Here is a 19816-nt window from a genome sequence, read left to right as displayed (position 1 = left end):
GAAGCCCGTCCGGGTTGTAATTTGGAGGTCCGTAGTTGAATTAGTCTATAAATGGCAAAAGTTGGATTTTTTTAAAAGTTTGACCGGGAGTGAACTTTTTGATATTGGGGTCGGATTACGATTCCGGAAGTTTTAATAGGTGCGTAATGGCAAATGTAACTTGCATGCAAAATTTAAGGTCAATCGGAGGTGATTTGATAGGTTTCGGCATCGGTTGTGGAAGTTAAAGTTTCAAAGTTCATTGATTTTGACTTTGAGGTGTGATTCGTCGTTTCGAGGTTGTGAGGCGTGATTTAAAGCTTTGAGTAGGTTCATTTTGTCATATAGAACTTGTCAGCAAAATTTGGTACCATTCAGAGTTGATTTGATATGGTTCGGACGCTCGATTGCGATTCTAGAAGTTCTTGAAGTTTAGATTGATTTTCATGCGTTTTGGCGTCCAATTCTTTGTCTTAGAAGTCATTTTGATGATTCGGGCGCACAAGCGAGTTCGTGTTGTGTTTTTAGACTTGTGTGCATATTTGGTTTGGAGCCCCGAGGGCTTGGGTGAATTTCGTATTGGTTTCGAAATGATTTTTCATAGTTTTTGATTGCTCATAGTGGTATCATCGCATTTGTGATGTATTGGTCACAAATGCGACAGCCGCAATTGTGAAGCAGCCATCGCAATTGTGAAGTCTGGGCTGCTGGGCAGAGTTCGCATTTGCGAAGGACTCTGCTGTATTTGCGAAACTCCTGCCATCGCATTTGCGAAGTATGGGTCGCAATTGCGACCTAAGCAGGACGCCTTCCAGTTCGCATTAACGATATAGTTTTCGCATTTGCGAACCCCCTATCGCAAATGCGACATCTGCAACCTGTGAAGTGCTGAGAATTCCGAGTTTTTGCTTCATTTTCATATATTTTGAACCCTAGCTTTGATGTGAAGAGATTTTGTGAAGGGATTTTCATACCAAATCATTGGGTAAGTATCTTTAATCAATTTTCAACTATATTTCATGATTTTATACAAGATTTAACATCAAATTCATGAGAAATCTATGGGAAAATTTGGGAACTTTTTTTAAAGTTTCGAAAAAATGAAAATTTGAGATATGAGAGTCGAATAGGATTCGGATGTGAAAACAAAACACATATTTGGACTCGTGAGGCTATGGATAGTCAAGACCTACCCTTGGACCCGGGTTTGACCGGGCGGTCCCGAGGTTCGACTTTTGTTGACTTTTGGGAAATCTAATAAAAATCACAACTTTATTGATTGAAATTATTTTCTCTTTCGTTGTGTGATGTATTCAAGTCCTTGTTGGCTAGATTGAGCAGGGCGGAGGCAAATTTATAAAGGAAAAAGGCTAGATTGAGTGTTGAGTTAGCCGAATCGAGGTAAGTGTTGTGCCTAACTTTGTTGAGGGAATTTTTCCTCCTGTTTGTCATTGTTTGCTACATGCGGGGGTGATACATATATGAGGTTACGAGCGTATATGTATGTGCAGGTGTTAATCATGCTTGGGGGTAGATTGTGCTATAATTGCGTCTTGTAGAATTACGTAACTTCCTTGCTTCATGCCTCAATTGATTTACCGATATTAAGAACGTAGTATAAAGTTTTAGTAATCGAGACTTAGCCTAATATAACTTAATCAAATTTGATAAAATTCTGAGAATACATTGATGTGTCTAGTTTGGTCATCTCTATGCGTAATCACTACTACATTGCTACGGTCGATATTTTGATATGCTGGATTCTATACTTGTGTTGCTGATAAATTGTGAGATTTGTGAAAGTACTTGAATTAAACGGCCCTTAGGACTTATTGAATCATTGTTGGCTGAGAAATTTCGTGATTGAGAATTTGTTGGAATATTCGTTTGAACACTCTCCTCGATGTTATTTATACTTCATGCCTTGTCATTCTATTAAGATCATATGCTTGGTAAGGAAGAGTGTAAAGCACGAAGGGTGATGCTGTGCCATTTCATATACATTATCATGTGAGGAAGAGCGTAAAGCACGAAGGTTGATGTCGTGCCATTTCATTTATATTGTTATGCTTTTAATATTGTGAGGTCATGGCACGAACGGTGTTTCCGTGCTGGTGAGGATGAGGGACCTGCATTATGATGTGATATCTGTTTTCCGTGTATACATTTCCGCCTTTACCTTGAGCTGTTATTGTCGCAATCAAATATTCTGAGTGATATGCTGTTATTGTCCCGTACTTGACCTCTATCTCAATTGTTATTGTGTTGTCCGTGTCTTTTACTTTCTTAACTTGCATATGTCATGCCTATTTCCTGCTTTGAAATTATACTCATGTCATACCTATTCTGTGGCACACTAGTTTAAGCATTCCATCATGCTAGTCATGCATGCCCCTACTTGTTAACTTGTAAAGATCATGTGTTTCCTTCTTATTTGTCATATTTGTACTTAGGCCTCCAATATACTAGTTAATTGACTTTGATACCCCCCTTGCTTTCCAATTGTTGTTATTACTTATGTGCTTTCCGTTTAGTTCTTTACTGTTGCCCACATGTATATTCTTGTCCATTGTTGTTACCTGTGTATTCCCTACTTTGTAATTCCTGTTATTGTGTTTCAGTCATATGGTTGGTTCTGTTATACGTTCATTTGGAAGGATGACTTGAACGCACGAAGGGTGTTGTCGTGCTAATTGAATTGTTACATTAATTTATTTATACATGGTGAGGATGAGATAGAAGCATGAAGGGTGTTACCGTGCCATGTGACCTGATATTTTGGATATACTTCTCATACCAGGAAAGATCATAAATCTTCTACTGTGGTTCCTTTTAGTAATTTTTGACTATCTCGCCGAGTTGTATATGATAATTTTATCTGTTATGCTTTGAACTGCTTTACTGCTAATCTAAGACGAGGTTAGACAAAATACTTACTAGTACATAGGGTCGGTTGTACTGATACTGCACTTCTACACATTGCGTGCACATTTTGGAGCAGAGCTACTGGTGACGTCGGGTGCTGATTCGGAAGATGTTCGTGCGTTTGGTTATAGCTGCCACTTGTCCTTGGTAGCTTAGGTTATGGCTAATCCGTTTATGTAACCTTCAAACAGAACGTGTATTTATTTTTATCAGTTTTGAAATTCCAAACTTAGAAGCTCGTGATTCGTACTGCCAAGTCTTGGGTAAATTTGTAAATGCGCAGTTATCTATTCTCTTTTCTCTCATAATCTTAATTGAGTTGTGTTTTTTTTTTTGGTTAGTTGGCTTACCTAGCGGGTTGAGTTAGGTGCCATCACGACTTGGGAGTTTGGGTCGTGACAGTCTCACTTGAAGGCTGTCAAGAGGATCTTGAGATACTTAAAAGGAACAACTGATCTTTGCCTATGGTATCCAAAAGGTAGTAATTTTGATTTAGTTGGATATGCTGATGCAGATTTTTCAAGTTTTCTTGTGGATAGAAAGAGTACTTCAGATATGGCACATTTTCTTAACTCATGTCTTGTATCTTGGGCCACCAAAAAGCAAAATTGTGTGGCTTTGTCTACTACTGAAGCTGAGTATGTGGTTGATACCTCATATTGTGCTTAATTTATGTGGACTAAACAGCAATTAATGGACTTTGAAATTGATGTAGGATGTATTCCTATCTTTTCCGACAATACTAATGCAATCAGTATGACCAAGAACCCGGTCCATCACAAAAGAACTAAGCACATAGATATTAGACATCATTTTCTGAGAGATAATTTTGAGAAAGGTTTGATCACTGTGGAATTTTGTGTTGCGGATAAGCAAATAGCTGACATCTTCACAAACACTTTGAGTGGGGATCACTTTGAAAGTAATATATTAGAACTAGGGATGATTAAGATCACCTAAAAGAAATCGGTTCAAAATCAATGATTGGTTAGATAATTTGTGAATTTTGTAAATAATTAGATTAGATATTGCTCCATCTCATACTTTTACTAGTATACTCTTGTGCCATGTGCTAAAATGTTTTATTGATGTCTAGTGACATTATTCTTATTTTATTGGAAAAAATCAGTCTTACACAAGAGAAATTTCAGTGAAGAACTTGGTTCATCGAGCTTATAAGGTATGTATTCTACACTCCGCACAAGTTGAAAAACTGCATATGAATCATGATTTGAAAAGGAGTCCCACTTTATCCCAAACTTCTTTTGAACCAATCAGTTACAAACGAACCAGTTTCACCCATAAACCCACGCGCCATAATTGCCGAGATTTTTTGGGAAGAGTCCAACGTCTCTTCAAACTGAAACTTGCAATATAAAAAGACTTCTAACCTTCAAAATTTGCCCTTTCTTCATCTCTCATTTTCTAAAGATCAAAGTCACTAAACCCTAAACCTCTCGTGAATTCCTTCATCTTCCTACACTAATCAAATGGAAAACACTCATGAAAATCCCAAAAGCTCTGCAACTCCTACTTCACCGCCTAAAGAACCTTCACCCACACCTTCAACCACCCAAACCCAAAGAAAAAGTATATCAAGATGTTTGCACGCAAAACAGTGGCAAGTAGAGACCAAACCAAGAAGCTGAATGAGAAATTGAAGGTTAGCCAAGCAGAAGAACCCTAAAAATCTGATGAGTCCTTCAAGTTTGAAACTGGGGGGGGGGGGGGGGGGGGAACTAGTTTCATCTCAAACTGAGCAGGTAAAGTCTGGGTTGAAAACTTCTAACGTTGCTTCTGAAATTGCTGAGAATCTTGAAAATAGGTTTGTGTTGGTTGGTTCGATTACTGGGGTAGAAACTGTTGGGTCTGAAAATGTTGGTGGTAAAAATGAAAAAGAAAATGAGAGTGAGGATGTTAAAGCAAATATGATAGGAAGGGAATAAGAAAGAGCGGTTGGATTTTTTTTCACCCACTCTTATTGGTTTGAATTAAGAAACGTGAGCAATGATGTTATGGAGTTAGGAGAGTGATGATGAGGAACATGCTGCTGGAAGAGAAGGAGGTAGTGGTTCTGGGGACACTATTGTTGCAGAGGGGCTGGTCAGGTTGAGAAAAAGGTTCCAAGAACCTGTTCCATCTAGAAAGGAATCCCTTCATGATTTGTTGCAGAATGTGTCTTACAGTTACAATCCTAAGAAGAAGAAGAGTGCAGGAGTTAAAATCCCAAGAAAGGCAACGAGCGGCAAGAAGAGGAAGGCTGCCTATTCTATTCCTGTAGAGATTCTTGAGATTCCTCCCAAAAGAGGAGGAACTACAAGGAGCTAGAAGAAGCAGAGTGAGGCCAACTTGAAAAAGGCCTTAGCGGAGAATGCCAAGAAAGATGCTACCAAGGGGAAGAATAAAGTTGGAGAAATAAGTGAGGCAATTCAGATAGAGAAGATGGACCTGGTTCTTCATGATGAGGATGAGACAGAGAAAGTGGAGGTTGTGACTCCCAGTGCTAAGAAAAGAAAGACTTCTAAGAAGAAGTCTCCATAAAAATTTGTTGAGGCAGAAGACTCTGTTTTGTCCAAGATAACTAGGTTTGCTAGGAAATCAAATAAACTGCAAGTAGTAGAGGAAGAAAGTGAAGAAGAGGAGACTGATGAATAAAAGGATAAAGTGGTGAAGTTCTATTAAAGAAATATTTTGAAGGGGAGACTTCTTAGTGATTTAGAAGGAGGAGGAGGAGGAGGAGGAGGAGGAGGAGGAGGGATGGTTCTACTACTGGAAAAAATGGAGTTACAAGGTTGGAAGGACAAGGTCCTTCAATTGGAAGGAAGGTTGGTCAGGGTTGAAATTATGAAATTCTTTGCAAATTGTGAGAATGACAATGGAAGGGTCAATAGTGAAGTGAAATGAGTGAAAATAAGCTTTGATGACAAAGAGCTTGGGGAGATTCTAGATATACCTGCTGAGGGATATAATGACTACACAAGTTGAAATGGCCTAGTCTAGAAAATCTCCCTACTTCACTAGCCATCACAAGGAAGTTTGCTGATAGGGTCTTGGAGCAAGAACCCAAAGATGTGTACAAGAGTGAAATGAAGCCCTCTCATAAGGTCTTTTTTGAATTTGTAAACAAAGTAGATCTACCCAGGCAGGAAAGAAGGAACATTGCTACCTTCATGGACTTGGTCCTTATAGAATGTTTGGACAGTAGAAAGCAGATCAATTGGTAATCCAAATCCTTCATATGGTTGTTTGTGGCACCAAGACTCATGTCATTCCCTATGACTTTATCCTAATTGTTGTGCTTGACCACTTTAAAGTTCCTCTCAAGAAATGGGACGTTTGTACTAGTAAAGACTACTTTGGGGCCGGAACTTTAACTGATTGCGACTACCAAGTCCAATGTGCGCCCAAAGAACTTGGTTAATCCAAGAGGGACCTAAGAACAACAAGGTTAGAGCATAGGAGCACGAGAGTGGGGCTAAGGATGTTGATATTGAAAGGCTTAAGAAAAGGTTGGTTGAAGTAGAAGCCGAGAAAGACTCTCTCAAGTCTGAGCTTGCAAAGGAGAAAGAGAAGAATGAGGGTATTCTTCAAGATATTCTAAAGTTGCTTCAGGCCAAGAACTAGGGGTGGGCATTCGGTACTTCGGTTCGGTATTTAAGAACTCCGGTTCGGTATTCGATTTATCAATTGTGTATACCAAATACCGTACCAAAGTAATTCAGTACGGTTCGGTATTTCTTATTTTGGTTCGGTACGATTTCGATTTGATACATATTCATGTGTCACGTACTGCTAAGTGCTAAGAGTCTTAGCAAACAGAAACAAAATTACAGTGCATTCCTAATTTAGGAAAATATTTCATTTCATTTATGATTAAAAGGAAATGAAATCCAGAGGCATCAGCATTCAACATCAGTAATATCTTTCCTTTGGACTGCAAAATGATACTGACTACATTTATTACTAATATGAAAGGAAAGATTCTGACTAAAAGGAAAATCTTTCCGAAATGAATCAAATCCAGAGGCATCAGCACCGCTAAAACCAAAAATGGACTGCAAAATCATACTGAAAACTCTGAGCAGCAGCCCAGCAGCAGAATTTCTAACCTAACAACAGAATTTATAAGTCAAATTTACACTTTACACAGATGCAACAAGAACACATATGCATCATGAAACAGCCACTAAAGAGTAGCAGCAGAATTAAACACAATGCAACAAAAACATAGAGGGCATAAACCTGCCAAACAGAATTCAAGTTTACACTAATAACAACAAAAGTTTCACTGGCCCACAAGTCACAGCAACAACATTATGCAAAGTTTGCAAACCTACTGTCATTCTGCCAAACATAAAGTTGTAAGTGTAACTAACAAGCAACAACAACATCAACATAAGAACACTGGCCCATAACGCCACAAGTCTAAGTGTCTACACACTAAGCTTAAATAAGTCTAACAAATTCTCAAAAATCAAAATAACATAAATAGTCTCGAATCAACTTAGTCTTTAATACGGATTTTTGGAAGACGCTCAAGACAACCCCTAATATGCTTCGTTAAATAATATGTGTCATCCCTCTTTGGATGAATATTATAGACTCGACCACAGTGCTTACACTCTACTTTGCAAATTTTTCTTTTATCTTCTACCACCTCAAAGTGTTCCCAAACATGAGAGTGTACTTTAGGAGCACGGGTCATGATTGAATTTGAACCTAAAAAAAGAAGATAAAATCATAAGTTAGAATATTATTTTTTGATGATGAAAAGAACAAAACTACAAAAGTATATCACCAAACAAATAGAGTATTAAACTTACCACTCAAGTTGCAACTATACATCAAATAATGCTAGTAGTGCTTCCATTATTTTCCATATCTAAAGATAATTCGACCAAAATATGTCATGCAAATAAACAAGTGTAATATATTATTTTGAACCAAAATACACACAAAATATTAAAGCTTACGAAGCTCGAGTTTCGCAAGATACTCCCAGTCTTCTTCAACACTAATAGGATTCTTTTCTTCTCTAAGCCAATCTTGAACACAAACAAGAGCTTGCACGCATTTAGGAGTCCATGAACTCCTAAATGAATCAAGAATATAGCCAAAAGGGGCCAAAGGGGGAAGATAAAGTGTGCTTTTACTTTGGACTGTGATGTTTATAACCTAATGAACCTGGTCCTTGATGATTTGTGACTTTAAATGGAAGGTGTTATGACATTGGGTTTGATGTTGAGCTGAGTTGAAACAGGTTCCATGCTTCTAAAAAGCACAGAGATTGTCATCATCAAAGGGGGGAATTGGTTTACCTAAGCGGTTTTAGTTTTGATGATTGACAAAGGAACGCATGCATGAACCAGGTCCACGGACAATGTACGCAGGTTACGGTCAGAATCAAGCAAAAGGCATGCACGTGCAAGGGATAAGTATAAGTGGTTAAATCTGATAATCCCTGAATGAAAATATTGCATATTTGATAAGAAGCAGGACTCCTTACTTGAAGAGAACTCTATCCAAGATAAGGAAAGACTTAGAAGTTGAAGTTAACTAGAACTCTTCCATCAAGGAAGAGTAAAGCATCAGGTTTCTAGTTAATCTTAATCATACTAACTCTATATATATATATCAGTTGTATTCTCTTTTACAGGTGACGCACACACACTGAAGTTAAGCAAGAATTGACAGCAAAATAGCAAAGCATTTTGTGAGCAATTCCTGTGAGTTTCAAGAGTGCGAACCTGAAGCTACATAAACCAGATTGAAGAACGAGTTCCATGTGTCTGTCTTTTATTCTAGTTCAATTGTAGTAGGAGCATTTGAGTTGTACCTTTCAGCTTTTCTTAGAAGCATTTGTACTAGGTACTTGAGTTGTATTGTTCAAGTTAGAGTTAACTTGAAACAGCCACAACAACATGTGGCTTGTTGCTACAAGGGTTAGAGTTTAATCCTTAGGTTTGCAAGAGGTTTGTAAACATTGTTGTTTGCCTCAGAGTTGTAGTGAAGTGTTGGAAAAAGTCCTACTGGAAGAAGATCCTGATGTTTTCGCCTTTTGAGCCGAATATTTTCCACGTAAAAATACTTGTGTACTTTACTTTCTGTATTACTTATTCCGCAATTGTAGTTTAAGAAAAGCATAGAAGATCAGGTCCTTCTATAATCCAGTCCACGCAAAAATTGGACATCACACAAATCACCCCCCTCTTGTGTGGTATTGAAGTATTAAACAACAATGGCAAAAATGTGTTTCTCACCCCTTTATAGGCGCGTGAACATGTACCAAATCATAATATATTTTTTCCTTCTAACAAACATATTTTTCAATTCGTCTTTTATAACTACGACCAGTCACAAACTATAAGCCTTCATTGCTGCTATTACCTCCATCTAGAAAACAAACATCGTTAATTCCCACGACCATATATGAAATCTCCCTTTCTTTCTCACTCAATTTTTTAAAGTGCTCTTATTTTCAACGAAATTTCACTCTGTTTCAGAAATTAAAACTATTGGATCAACAGCTCATAAAGGGTGAAATGTGTGTTGTGGAGTGAGAATTACAAAATGTGGAGTTGGGTGAGGGGAAAAGAGGAGGCGGGTGTTGAAGGACAATTGAAGACAAGCAACATGGTATGAACTTGTATGTGTTGATGTATTATTTTTCTTTAAGATGAAAGAGTTCCCAACATATGAACTTATGCCTTTACAATTGATGTATTATACAATAGACACGGGAAGAAAGGTTCTGATTGAAAAATGAAGAGAAAACAATAGATAATGCTGGAAAATTCACGTGTTGGCCTTTCATTCGTTGTAGGCCACACAATAGCGTGTAAACTGCACGCGCTCTAGTTTTGCGAATGAGTGTTACTGAGGTGTTCAATAGATGCATTTTAGGCATACTTCAAGTCTCTATTGTATTTGCCCTTAGTAATAAATAGTGATTTCGACATTTTAAATGTAGGCGACTTATTAAACTGCTGCTGAATCCATGGACAAACAAGAGACAACTTGACAACGGCTCCTTGCAATATATCAAAAAAAACATGCAGATTTAAGGCGGTGTTACCAAAATTTCTTTGAGCTGCCCCTAACACGTAGTGTAGCCTACAATCCGAGGAATGGCACCATGTATTATGATTCCAACAAAATAAACAGCAAAGACGAGAACTATTTGAAGTGCATGGTTAGAATAGCATGAAGATTGCAGATCTATCCAAATATGAAAAAGATAAGTGAGTACCCGAGTAAAGATGTTCTGCAGCTGAAAATGTAATCACAAAAGTTGTCGAGGCCAGCCAACATCACCAAATGACTTGTCCAAAATATTCATTCACCAACAGATCATAAATAGCTAACATCCAAAAATTCCTGTGGAAGGAATCGTGATCATCCTTTTCCTTGCACGCAAACAGCCTAAACACTTCTAGCGATATCTACCAGTGAAACCAATTATAAATAGAAATGCATAACAAATTATTCAACCATAAATCAGAAGCACACACCGGAACACTCAAGTAATAAATATCCAACATGCTGTCCAGACCCCAATACAGAGGGGCAGTCTATCCATGTGACTAAACCATAGTTGTAGAATGGTGAAAAACCAAACTATGTCTTGATACCTAGCAACTACACATGGTTCTACTCCCTATCCTGAATCAGGTGATCCATCTCCATAGGAAACCAGGCCTGCCTTCCCAGGAGGACTCGCCGAGGATGATCTCGACTTATCTTTGCTGCCTTGCTTTGGTGACTGAGAGTCCCGAGATGACCTCGACTCTGATCTACTTCTGCTCCGAGAAGGTGATTTACGCCGATCAGCAGATGGCGACCTGCGATATCTGTCCACAGGAGAACGACTATTCACAGGACTTCGGCTATAACGACGAGCACGGTGACGCACAGGACTACGAGATAGGCTGCGGCTTCGGCTTCTTCTGCCTCTGTATCTACATTTAGGAAGTTCTAGGTTAGCATCTCTGACAAAGGTAAGTCTAACAATAATAGCAAAGAGCTCCCAGACCTGGGTGGCGTTCTTCCTCTAGGTGGACTCCTGTAACGTCGAGGTGACCTTCTGTATCTCGAATATCTTTCAAAAAAGCCAAACAGTTAGGTGGATACGTATATTAATGAGAAAACGTTTCTATTTCAATTCCTGTAAAAGTTAGATAGGCTTGTGCTCCTCACCTGTCACCATAACGGTATGGCCTAACAGGGGACCGATCAGGAGATCGACTCCTGTATCTACGAACATAAGAGTAACGCTCACTAAAGCCCCTTCCCCTCCTGATGCGCTTGGGAGATCCATCCACTGAAGCGCTTCTTGAAGAGCTCCTTGCTGGAGATCTTGCCCTACGACCTGCACTTACAGGACTTCTTGAATAGCTGCGTCTATTGTTTCTGCTAGGAACCCTACCTGGACTTCGGCTTGGGCTTCGCCTAGAAGGAACCCTGCCCGAACTTCTGCTTGCACTCCGCCGAGAAGACCTAACAGGGCTTCTGCTTGGGCTCCTTCCTGAAGGCCTAACCCTAGTAGGAACCCTGCCCGAACTTCTGCTTATACTCCTCCGCGAAGACCTAATAGGACTTCTGCTTGGGCTCCTTCGAGAAGGCCTAACAGGGCTTCTGCTTGGACTCCTCCTATAAGATCTAACTGGGCTTCGACTTTTTGATTTCCATGATTTCCTTGATGAGGTTCTGGGTGGACTCGGGCTAAGTCGCCTTGTGGGAGACGCTGAGGGACTCCTGCTGCTCCTTCGTCGTGAATGAGCTCTCACTGGAGGACTCACACTGACACTTGCTCCCCTCTTGACTCTCACTGGGCTTCTGCTAATGCTTCGTGCTGGACTACTGCTACCGCTTTTAACCACGCTGATGCTCCTCCTCTGCGAGACGCGACGAGGACTTCCACTGCGACTTGGACTTCTGCTTACACTGTGTCTGGATCTAACACTTGGACTCCTGCTCACACTGCGTTTTGGGCTAACACTTCGACTTCTGCTCAGACTCCTCCGAGGACTAATGCTCATACTCCTACTCAATGTCCTTTTGGGACTTATGCTTCTGCTCCTGCTCAATGACTTCTAATAAAATTCTAGAACTGGAAGAATCCATAAGCATAAACAATAACTGAGGTGCAATGAGAAATGTAGAATGAACCTAGATTTTCCAGGGTGATCATCCACTACATCAGGCTGCCTATCAACATATTTATCAGATCTATCTTCCACTTCGGTATGATTGCTTTGACGCTCTCCATTTTCCTTGGGCAAGTCTGCCTCCTCTCCTTCAAAAATGTCAGTTGACTCTTTCTTGTCATGAAGAGAAACTGCTTCTCCCTCCTCAAGTGAAGGAGAACGATCGCCTTCTGCAAAATGTCAATAAACCAGTTACCCACAAGCAAGTTACATCATACAGATTTTTCAAAGAAGCAAGAAGATTGCATTATGACCAGTTAGATTAAATGTCACTTGCATACTGTAAACGCAAAAATAAATCTGTAGAATTCAGTAGTCAATCCATAATAGTACACATGAAACAAGGGTAGACAATTAAACAAAGTTAAAAGCAGAATCTACTTGTGTTTCATAACCCATACAGGATTTGTTCCCCATGGGGATTCACTCAAATTTTCAGTTATAAATCTGCCTATGCATTTAAACATACAGAGTAGGTAGAAATGATGCATAAACAGCAAGCGGCCTTTGGGACACCAAATTACACTGATACCCATACTAACCATGATTCTACTTTCTTCCTTAACAACGCAACCACAAACCCTAGTTCGTTCTCCAATATCCAATCAGACACTTAATTCTCCCCGATGAAAAGGATCTTGAAATAGTAGAACAGGGAAAGGGAGTGAGTAGGAGACTATATCCAATACTTTTAACAAGAAAGTGTGTACAACAAAAGCTTTTTGATGGAGATGAAGAATCAGAAGAAGTACCATCACGGAAAAGAACTTATAGAAAACCAGAAGCGCTGTTATAGAACTCCAGAAATTTTAGAAAAATTTATAAAATAGAAGGGATCAAGAATTGGCATCAACAAGTGAAGAAAAGGAAGTACACAGAGAAAAAGAAAGGGAAATGGAGAGCCCAAGAAATATCTAATTATCATGAAAAATCACAAAGTTCAGTAATAAAAATTGCTGTGAAGTTACTGGGATAATTGGTGTATATAAAAGAACACTAAACAACAATGTCAATCACTTAAACTATCAAGAGCCTATTTGAAAGGCCAACTTGTAATTAGATTTGGCTGTAATTGGGTATAATTACATTGTTTTGTCATGTGGTCTGGCCAACTAATTACTTGGTCGGCATGGGATTAGGTGTTACTGAGGAGGACAATTACACCTTCCAATTATCGAGGGAGAGGTGAGAATTGCTGGTAATTACATGTCGTAATTACAAGATAACTTTCAATTCTCTTCTATTTTTCTTTTTCAAGTATATTTTTCTTTTTACACTCTCTCTTTCATTTCAAATATATGAGGAGCACTTAAAATAATTCCGTGTTTTACTAGCTTTGTTTTTTAATTCATTAATACAGATATTTATTATAGAAAAATACTTCGTAAACTCCTATACATATTTTTGCTCTTTAAAAAGTACAAATCATGAATTTCATATTGTATTCACAAGAATTGGAAGATACCGATTAGTCTTTATAATTATTTAAAGGTTACCAATTGATAATTATTTAATATAGCTTTAAGAAAATTTATTCTAAATACGTAGTAATAAATGATATGTAATATTTCTTATATACACATATTTGTCACACATAAAATTTTATTTACTTCATATAAAAAAAGTTCATTTAAATATTTTATTATTAACTTTTATTTTAAAATAAAAATATCTAAGTATGTAATTATAACTTGTACAACCAAACATGACATTGGGAATTACGCTGTAATTACATTAATGCAAACAAACAGGTCTTTGCAATTACCATATTGTATAATTACTAGGTTGTGCAATTACTACCCTAGTAATCACATAGCCTAGTAACAACACAGTGGTTTCCAAACACACCTTAACTGCTCCATCCTGAATGAGAATTGTTCACTAATAGGCATGGAACCTCGCCTGATGTGAAAAAAACTCCAAGGGTGCAACCGCACACACCTAACACAGAACGCTGACTACGAATAGATTGAAATAATTTTTAACACAGTAAGACTTCGAAAATACAATGGTTCTGGGAGGGATCATGCAGTTAAGCTTATTATTTGAAGTAACCTTATGCTTGCGTGCCTTTGAATAGATATTAGACTTACCATTCCACATATGTGTAATATAATACAGATAAACCCTAACATCAGTAACAAATTGTTGTTCTTATCGTGTAACTATACAGATAATTTTACAGTTAATTAACAACATTCTGCCACTGCTTTATGGCCTATTGCAGCAATTATACTGGACGGAACCATCTTACGGAGTTCAAAAGCATGCAAAATTCAGGTGCTCGTCTTCTATGCTTCCCAAGTTACAAGAGTTTTCATGCATACAAAAAAGTAAATGCTGAGACACATATATGACTACACAATTGACTCCTGATACCAGAGATGATCAAGGAGCACATCTGTGTAACAGAAGGCGTAGAGACCTGCAATTATAAGGTTCAGGAAATACCAGTTTTCTTTTCCATACTTTTGTGCTTCCCTTCGGAACCTCGTTTTACACCATCATCTTCAGAACTGCTATCACGTCCATTCTCATTTTCTGAAAGACTATCTGATGCCCTGGAAAAAGAATATTGGAAAGAAAAGAAGAAAAAGAACTTCAGCCTCCGAAATTTACTCACATACTTAAGAGATGGCAAGTTATCATTAACTTAGGAAATTATGAAAATATTACAACTATTACCACCCATTATTGAACATATGGCATCTAAAATTCTAAAACTTAACATATGGGACACAAGATAGAATACAGAAAAGCAACCTTTTTGATCTGCGTTTTGATTTCTTATCACGCCTTTTGCGCCTTTTCTCACGTCGCTTCTCCTTTCTTTTAGCACGTCTATGCCTGTCTCTTTTAGATCTCTTCCTTTTCCTACGCCTATCATCACTGGATGAGCTAATTTCTGATTCAGAAGATAAATCCAAGTCAGAATCACTATCAGACTCAGAAGACTCAGTATCACTATCTGTAGAGCTCTCTGATTCTGATGTGTAGTATCTCCTTCTCTTTTTTCTTCTTTCTTTAGAGGATTTTTTGTGCTTCCCATTTTTCAATTTGTTTAGTTTTCTCTTATCTGCACCAAGACGAAGTAAAATCAAATAAAGCCTCACAACACAAACAGCATATTCAATTAACAAAAACTAGAAGGGGAAACAATATGACAGTAAAGAAATATTTTAACGCAAGATGCCAAGAGAAATGAAACTTCAGAGGTCTCACAATCAGGTAACTCGCCGCAGTTGATTATCTTCACAGTTACATCAGGTTTTCCCTCTTCATTTCCCACACTCTCAATCTTCTTAAGAACTTCAAGGCCATCAATAAGTATCCCAAAGACAATGCATTTCCTGTTAAGAAAGTTAATGAAGCAGTTCATAACAGCAAGCTTCCAGCAGAGCAGGAAATATAAACCAGCATCCACAAGCGGCAGTATACTTGCAACTACAATTATAACAAACCTGTCAAGATGATGGTCAGCCTGAAAGGTGATAGAAAATATAGAACCACGTGCATCACGATCAGCAATTGCCATAGATAGTAGACCTTGGGCATCATGTTTTAGCTTCGGCACCTCATCTGAAATATTCAAAAGATTTCACTTGTTATAAAGCCTGTCTTGTTTTCTCTCAAAAATGTAATTTATTAGTTCAAGATATCACATCAAAGTAATAAATCTACAGGACATTGCAAATATTGCACCTCCAAAAGGTGATGCTACAATTGACAGACAACTAATTGCATATGAAGAAAGTGCACTATACCATGAATTACAAACTGAGACCAACAAGATAATTGTAATTTGCAACGTATGCTCTCTCACTAGCCAGTATTTCCAGAAATAACATAACCTATACCACAATTGCTTGTAAAATTCTGTTTTTGCGTAAAATGATAGAAGGGATTCATTAATGAACCTTCCCGAAAGATATTTTCCTAGACAATTACCTAGATCGAGAGAATAGTTTGGGTGGCAATATATAGCGAACATATGATGTCAATATACAGATAACACAAGTATTACTACCCAGCAAATTGCAGCTTTGCCAATCCACATTTTGGCTCTCATGACAAGATTTCTAGGTAATGATAACTAACCAGAAATTCTACCACACAGTTAAGTACTGTTCTGAACCGATAACCAATTACCTCAGTTCTGCAGTATAGTTATAATAGAGTTCCCTGGGATTTTTCTGAACAAATGAACCACACAGAACAATCAAAACAAGGCTTAATCTCTAGGAAAGAAAACAAACTTCAATTAAATTTCCAATTCTCAAACTATCATTAAGTAGAAAACCAAAAACAATATCGACAAAAGCACAGGCAACATAGCATTCATGTCTCCTACCATTGTCTGAGAGGAAACAATGTCCAATATCAATGGATTGAAGCTCCCATGCAGCGAAGAATTAGATCAAAGTCAGCCCCAACCTTCACAGGCAATACAAAAGGAAACCCATTTTCTTTCAAGATAAATGATTTTTTGCTAAAAGAAATACACACTGTTGTTTGCGTGGATTTACTACTCATTATATCTTAGTCTACCAAAAGAATTAGGCCATGCATTCAATACATGAGACAATCATCAAGCAGTCATAAAATTTGAGGCAAATTTCAAAATAAAGGTCGGAATAATGAAAGAGAGGTCACACCTGGAAACTTTCCTCCATAGATACTTTCCCCATAGTTCCCTGCAAAGAAGTAGGCATATTAACTCCGGAATTTTTACTGAGTCAAGAGATTCTTACTGGGCTAACACGTAAAGCTCGTAAAGCTCAAAATTAACCCAAAAAGATGAAGCTGACCCACTAGTACTTAGGAAGCAATTAATATAAGTCAAACAAACACTGGATTATAAACTTAATGAAGTTTGTTGATCAACGGCATACCATCTTGTCTCAGCAAGTCGCCAGCCTGAAATAGATAAGGGAAAAAACAATTAGTTAACTATCATTAAAGTGCATAAATGGAGAGCCTTATTATATGCTGAAACTCATCAATACAGAGGACAAACAACTCAGTTAACACAACCTTAAAACTACATCACAAGATATGCAGTCGTGACCATCAGCCCTGCATCCTACAGCATAAACAAGGATATCTGACTAAAATGAAACGCCACTTCTTAGCCGTGCTCAACCACAGAGCTAAGAGCTATGCAATGGAACACATTCAAACTACATGTGAATAGAACCTGCATATCCAGATCCTACAAACATACCTGAGCCACAGATCCCTTGACAATGCGATGGAAAAATGTTCCTTTATAATGCAACGGTTTTCCGGTCTTAGAGCTGACTCCTTTCTCCCCTGAAGAGCAACAATTTCTTCCTGTATCAGTTGAGGATACCAAGCACTTCACATGGAGATGGACAAGCATCCAAGAAAAGGAAGAAGATAAAGATCACTTGCCCACTAGATGACTAGTCATGTCACGAAATTATCTATAACATAAGGAATCAATAACCCAGGCACCTTGAACCAACAGCCAACAGCAACCAGCAAAGGATTGGCATTTGTTAAGGTGACCTGAACACCCTTTCTCTATATTTTATTTTCCTAGACAAAAAGTATTACAACTGAGCTGCCAAACTTCCAGGAAGAAAGTGACGAACTAGGGGGTGTCTTATCTACCTGTTCCTGTAATGTGCATTGTGAGTAGTTCTTGATCCATAAATTGTTTGCTACAGTGTACATTTTCGTTTTATGTGCAGTTGCCAGTTAGTTCACAACATATGTCCTTCCAGTAAGTTCACTATCTATCCTCCATTTTTGTCTTTTGATGGACCATGTACCTATCCTTCTTTTCAGGGGTAGTTACCTTAACATGAGCAAGCATCATATATTTTTAGCACAATAAAGAGAGAATTGAGAGACGTCAAGAAAGGTTGAGAGATTTCACTATTTAATGGTATGTTACAGTGTGGCACCAAAAAAATATGGCTTTGGATCTTTCAAAAAGAGAGAACTAACAACTACTCAAAGTGAGTCCCTACTATATCTGATTAAGTTTATCATTTATAATTTCCACATTTGGGACAACAATTTGTAGCACTAAGCCCCATAGATTAGCTTTATAGATATAAAATGTGCTTCATGTGATGGAACCACAAGACAATCCAAATACAAATAACGTCTGAATGCAGGTTAAAATTATGTTAATGGGAAGAATTCAGCGGAATACAGACAGGATAAGAGGCCACACAATAAAATGAAACTAGAAAACCAATCTGAAAAGCTTAAGACTTTAATATGATACACAAGCAGCACTCTTGTATTTGTCACCTGTACAAAGTGCACGAAAGTTTTCTGCGGTTTTTGGAGCAATATCTGTGAAAAGCTGCAAACAAGAGAACTCATGGGAGTTAACCGTAAGTATCTCATTATGTGAGTTCAAATGCTTATATTTAGGGATAACAAATTCAGCTATTGGATAGCTTGATACCTCAAAAACCATTCTTTCAACTGGATCTCCATCAATAGAAACATCAAGGAACACCAGTTGTCTCTTCTTACTCATGTTTATGATACTTGTTGCTTCACGACCTCAAGCTGGCAGGTATATCTTCAGCAATGAAAGAGAGGAGTAAGGGTGTGAAGTATGAAGAAGGTTGCAATTCTGCTTTGGCTATGACAACGAAAGACACAACTTAAGGAGCCACAAATCGTTTGTAGCAGATAAATGTGATTGGATAGCTGCAGCTTTTTCTTTCTTTCTTTTTTAATATTTGTGAGGGGAAGTAGAGTGTCTCAAATAAAAAACACCCTTGACCAATTCGTCATTGATGAAAAACTAAACATGTTCTCAATAAAACTCAAAAATTGAAAAACTTTCGAGCAAACGCCTCCTGAATATCCCTACAGGTTCATTCAATAATTTTAGCAAGTTAGCTGTAGTAATTTAAAGGATCTGCAAACAATTCACACCGTGTCATAAATTCCAAACACAGGGATATCCTACTCACTACCAAAAACCCTACAGTCTCTCACATACCCTTATTTCACTTACCAACAACCAATTAACTACAAAAGACAATTACTACTAAATACAGCATTTAAGAAAAAATATAAGCCACACAATTCATACTCCTAGGGTCAGCTACCAACACCGATAACCAAATAGCTAACACCGTAAACTAACCCCAGTTTTACAATAATCAGCAAGGAAATTAACAAAATAATGATAAAAAGCAGGCAGTCAGAAAAAAGCAATATTATCTCAAAATTGAGCAGAAGGGAAAGATGTGTACCTGAAAACTGGACATCAAGAAGATGAAGGAAGCTTTGAGTGAGATGTAAGGAGGAGGGCGGCGATAAAGCTTTAGGGTTTCTCTCTCACTCGTCTAAATTTATCTTCTCTAATTTCTTTACTATATCAGATTTTATAATTATAGGCCCTTCGAGAGGAAAAAAATAACAGTCTGGAAGATGCCACAATTCCTATTAGGGGCATAATTGTCAAGACAACAAACTACACCATTACACCGTTTGAGCATCAGTTTTGCCAAAATAAATTTGGGATTTATTTTCAAAACTCATGTTTTGCCATAAATTTTGCCCATATTTTGACCAAATCCCAAATCTCAAATCTCAAATCTCAAATCCCAAAATCAGTTGATTTTGGGCCAAAATCCCAAAACTTGGAAATTATATACATGTTTTTCCAAAATAAAGTTGGAAAATATGTTTTGAAAACGTATGTC

The 19816-nt window shown here is 37.9% G+C and overlaps 1 protein-coding gene across 6 annotated transcripts; it reads right to left on the bottom strand.

The window, feature by feature from the left end:
* Positions 1–10214: 10214 nt before the first annotated feature.
* Positions 10215–19488, bottom strand: LOC109238390 (peptidyl-prolyl cis-trans isomerase CYP95). Of its 6 annotated transcripts, none has more exons than XM_019404834.1 (14): positions 19364–19488; positions 18559–18678; positions 18399–18453; positions 17335–17444; positions 17003–17027; positions 16766–16804; positions 15572–15689; positions 15333–15460; positions 14874–15186; positions 14562–14671; positions 12073–12280; positions 11101–11982; positions 10937–11002; positions 10215–10856 (listed from the first exon to the last, which is right to left on the bottom strand). In XM_019404834.1, exons 2-14 carry the CDS (start codon positions 18631–18633, stop codon positions 10562–10564), a joined length of 2424 nt encoding a protein of 807 aa, XP_019260379.1. In that variant the 5' UTR covers positions 18634–18678; positions 19364–19488; the 3' UTR covers positions 10215–10561. The 6 variants fall into 6 exon arrangements, with proteins under 6 accessions (XP_019260379.1, XP_019260378.1, XP_019260380.1 ...); XM_019404833.1 differs by having other exon boundaries at positions 10215–10862; positions 19364–19487; XM_019404835.1 differs by having other exon boundaries at positions 10215–10862; positions 17335–17423; positions 19364–19487.
* Between the last annotated feature and the right edge of the window lie 328 nt (positions 19489–19816).

This window comes from Nicotiana attenuata, unplaced genomic scaffold, assembly GCF_001879085.1.
Source record: "Nicotiana attenuata strain UT unplaced genomic scaffold, NIATTr2, whole genome shotgun sequence".
Taxonomy (NCBI): Eukaryota; Viridiplantae; Streptophyta; class Magnoliopsida; order Solanales; family Solanaceae; genus Nicotiana; species Nicotiana attenuata.
The sequence above is the reverse complement of the archived record's forward strand: the minus strand, read 5'-3'. Positions and strand labels throughout refer to the sequence as shown.

Excerpts from the sequence above, each read along its gene's own strand:
- LOC109238390 (XM_019404833.1), bottom strand. The coding sequence starts at position 18,633 with ATGAGTAAGAAGAGACAACTGGTGTTCCTTGATGTTTCTATTGATGGA. Across the intron at positions 17,028-17,334 it reads TCAAGGGATCTGTGGCTCAG|GCTGGCGACTTGCTGAGACA; the intron begins GTATGTTTGTAG and ends TATCTATTTCAG. Across the intron at positions 15,690-16,765 it reads CTATGGAGGAAAGTTTCCAG|ATGAGGTGCCGAAGCTAAAA; the intron begins GTGTGACCTCTC and ends TGAATATTTCAG.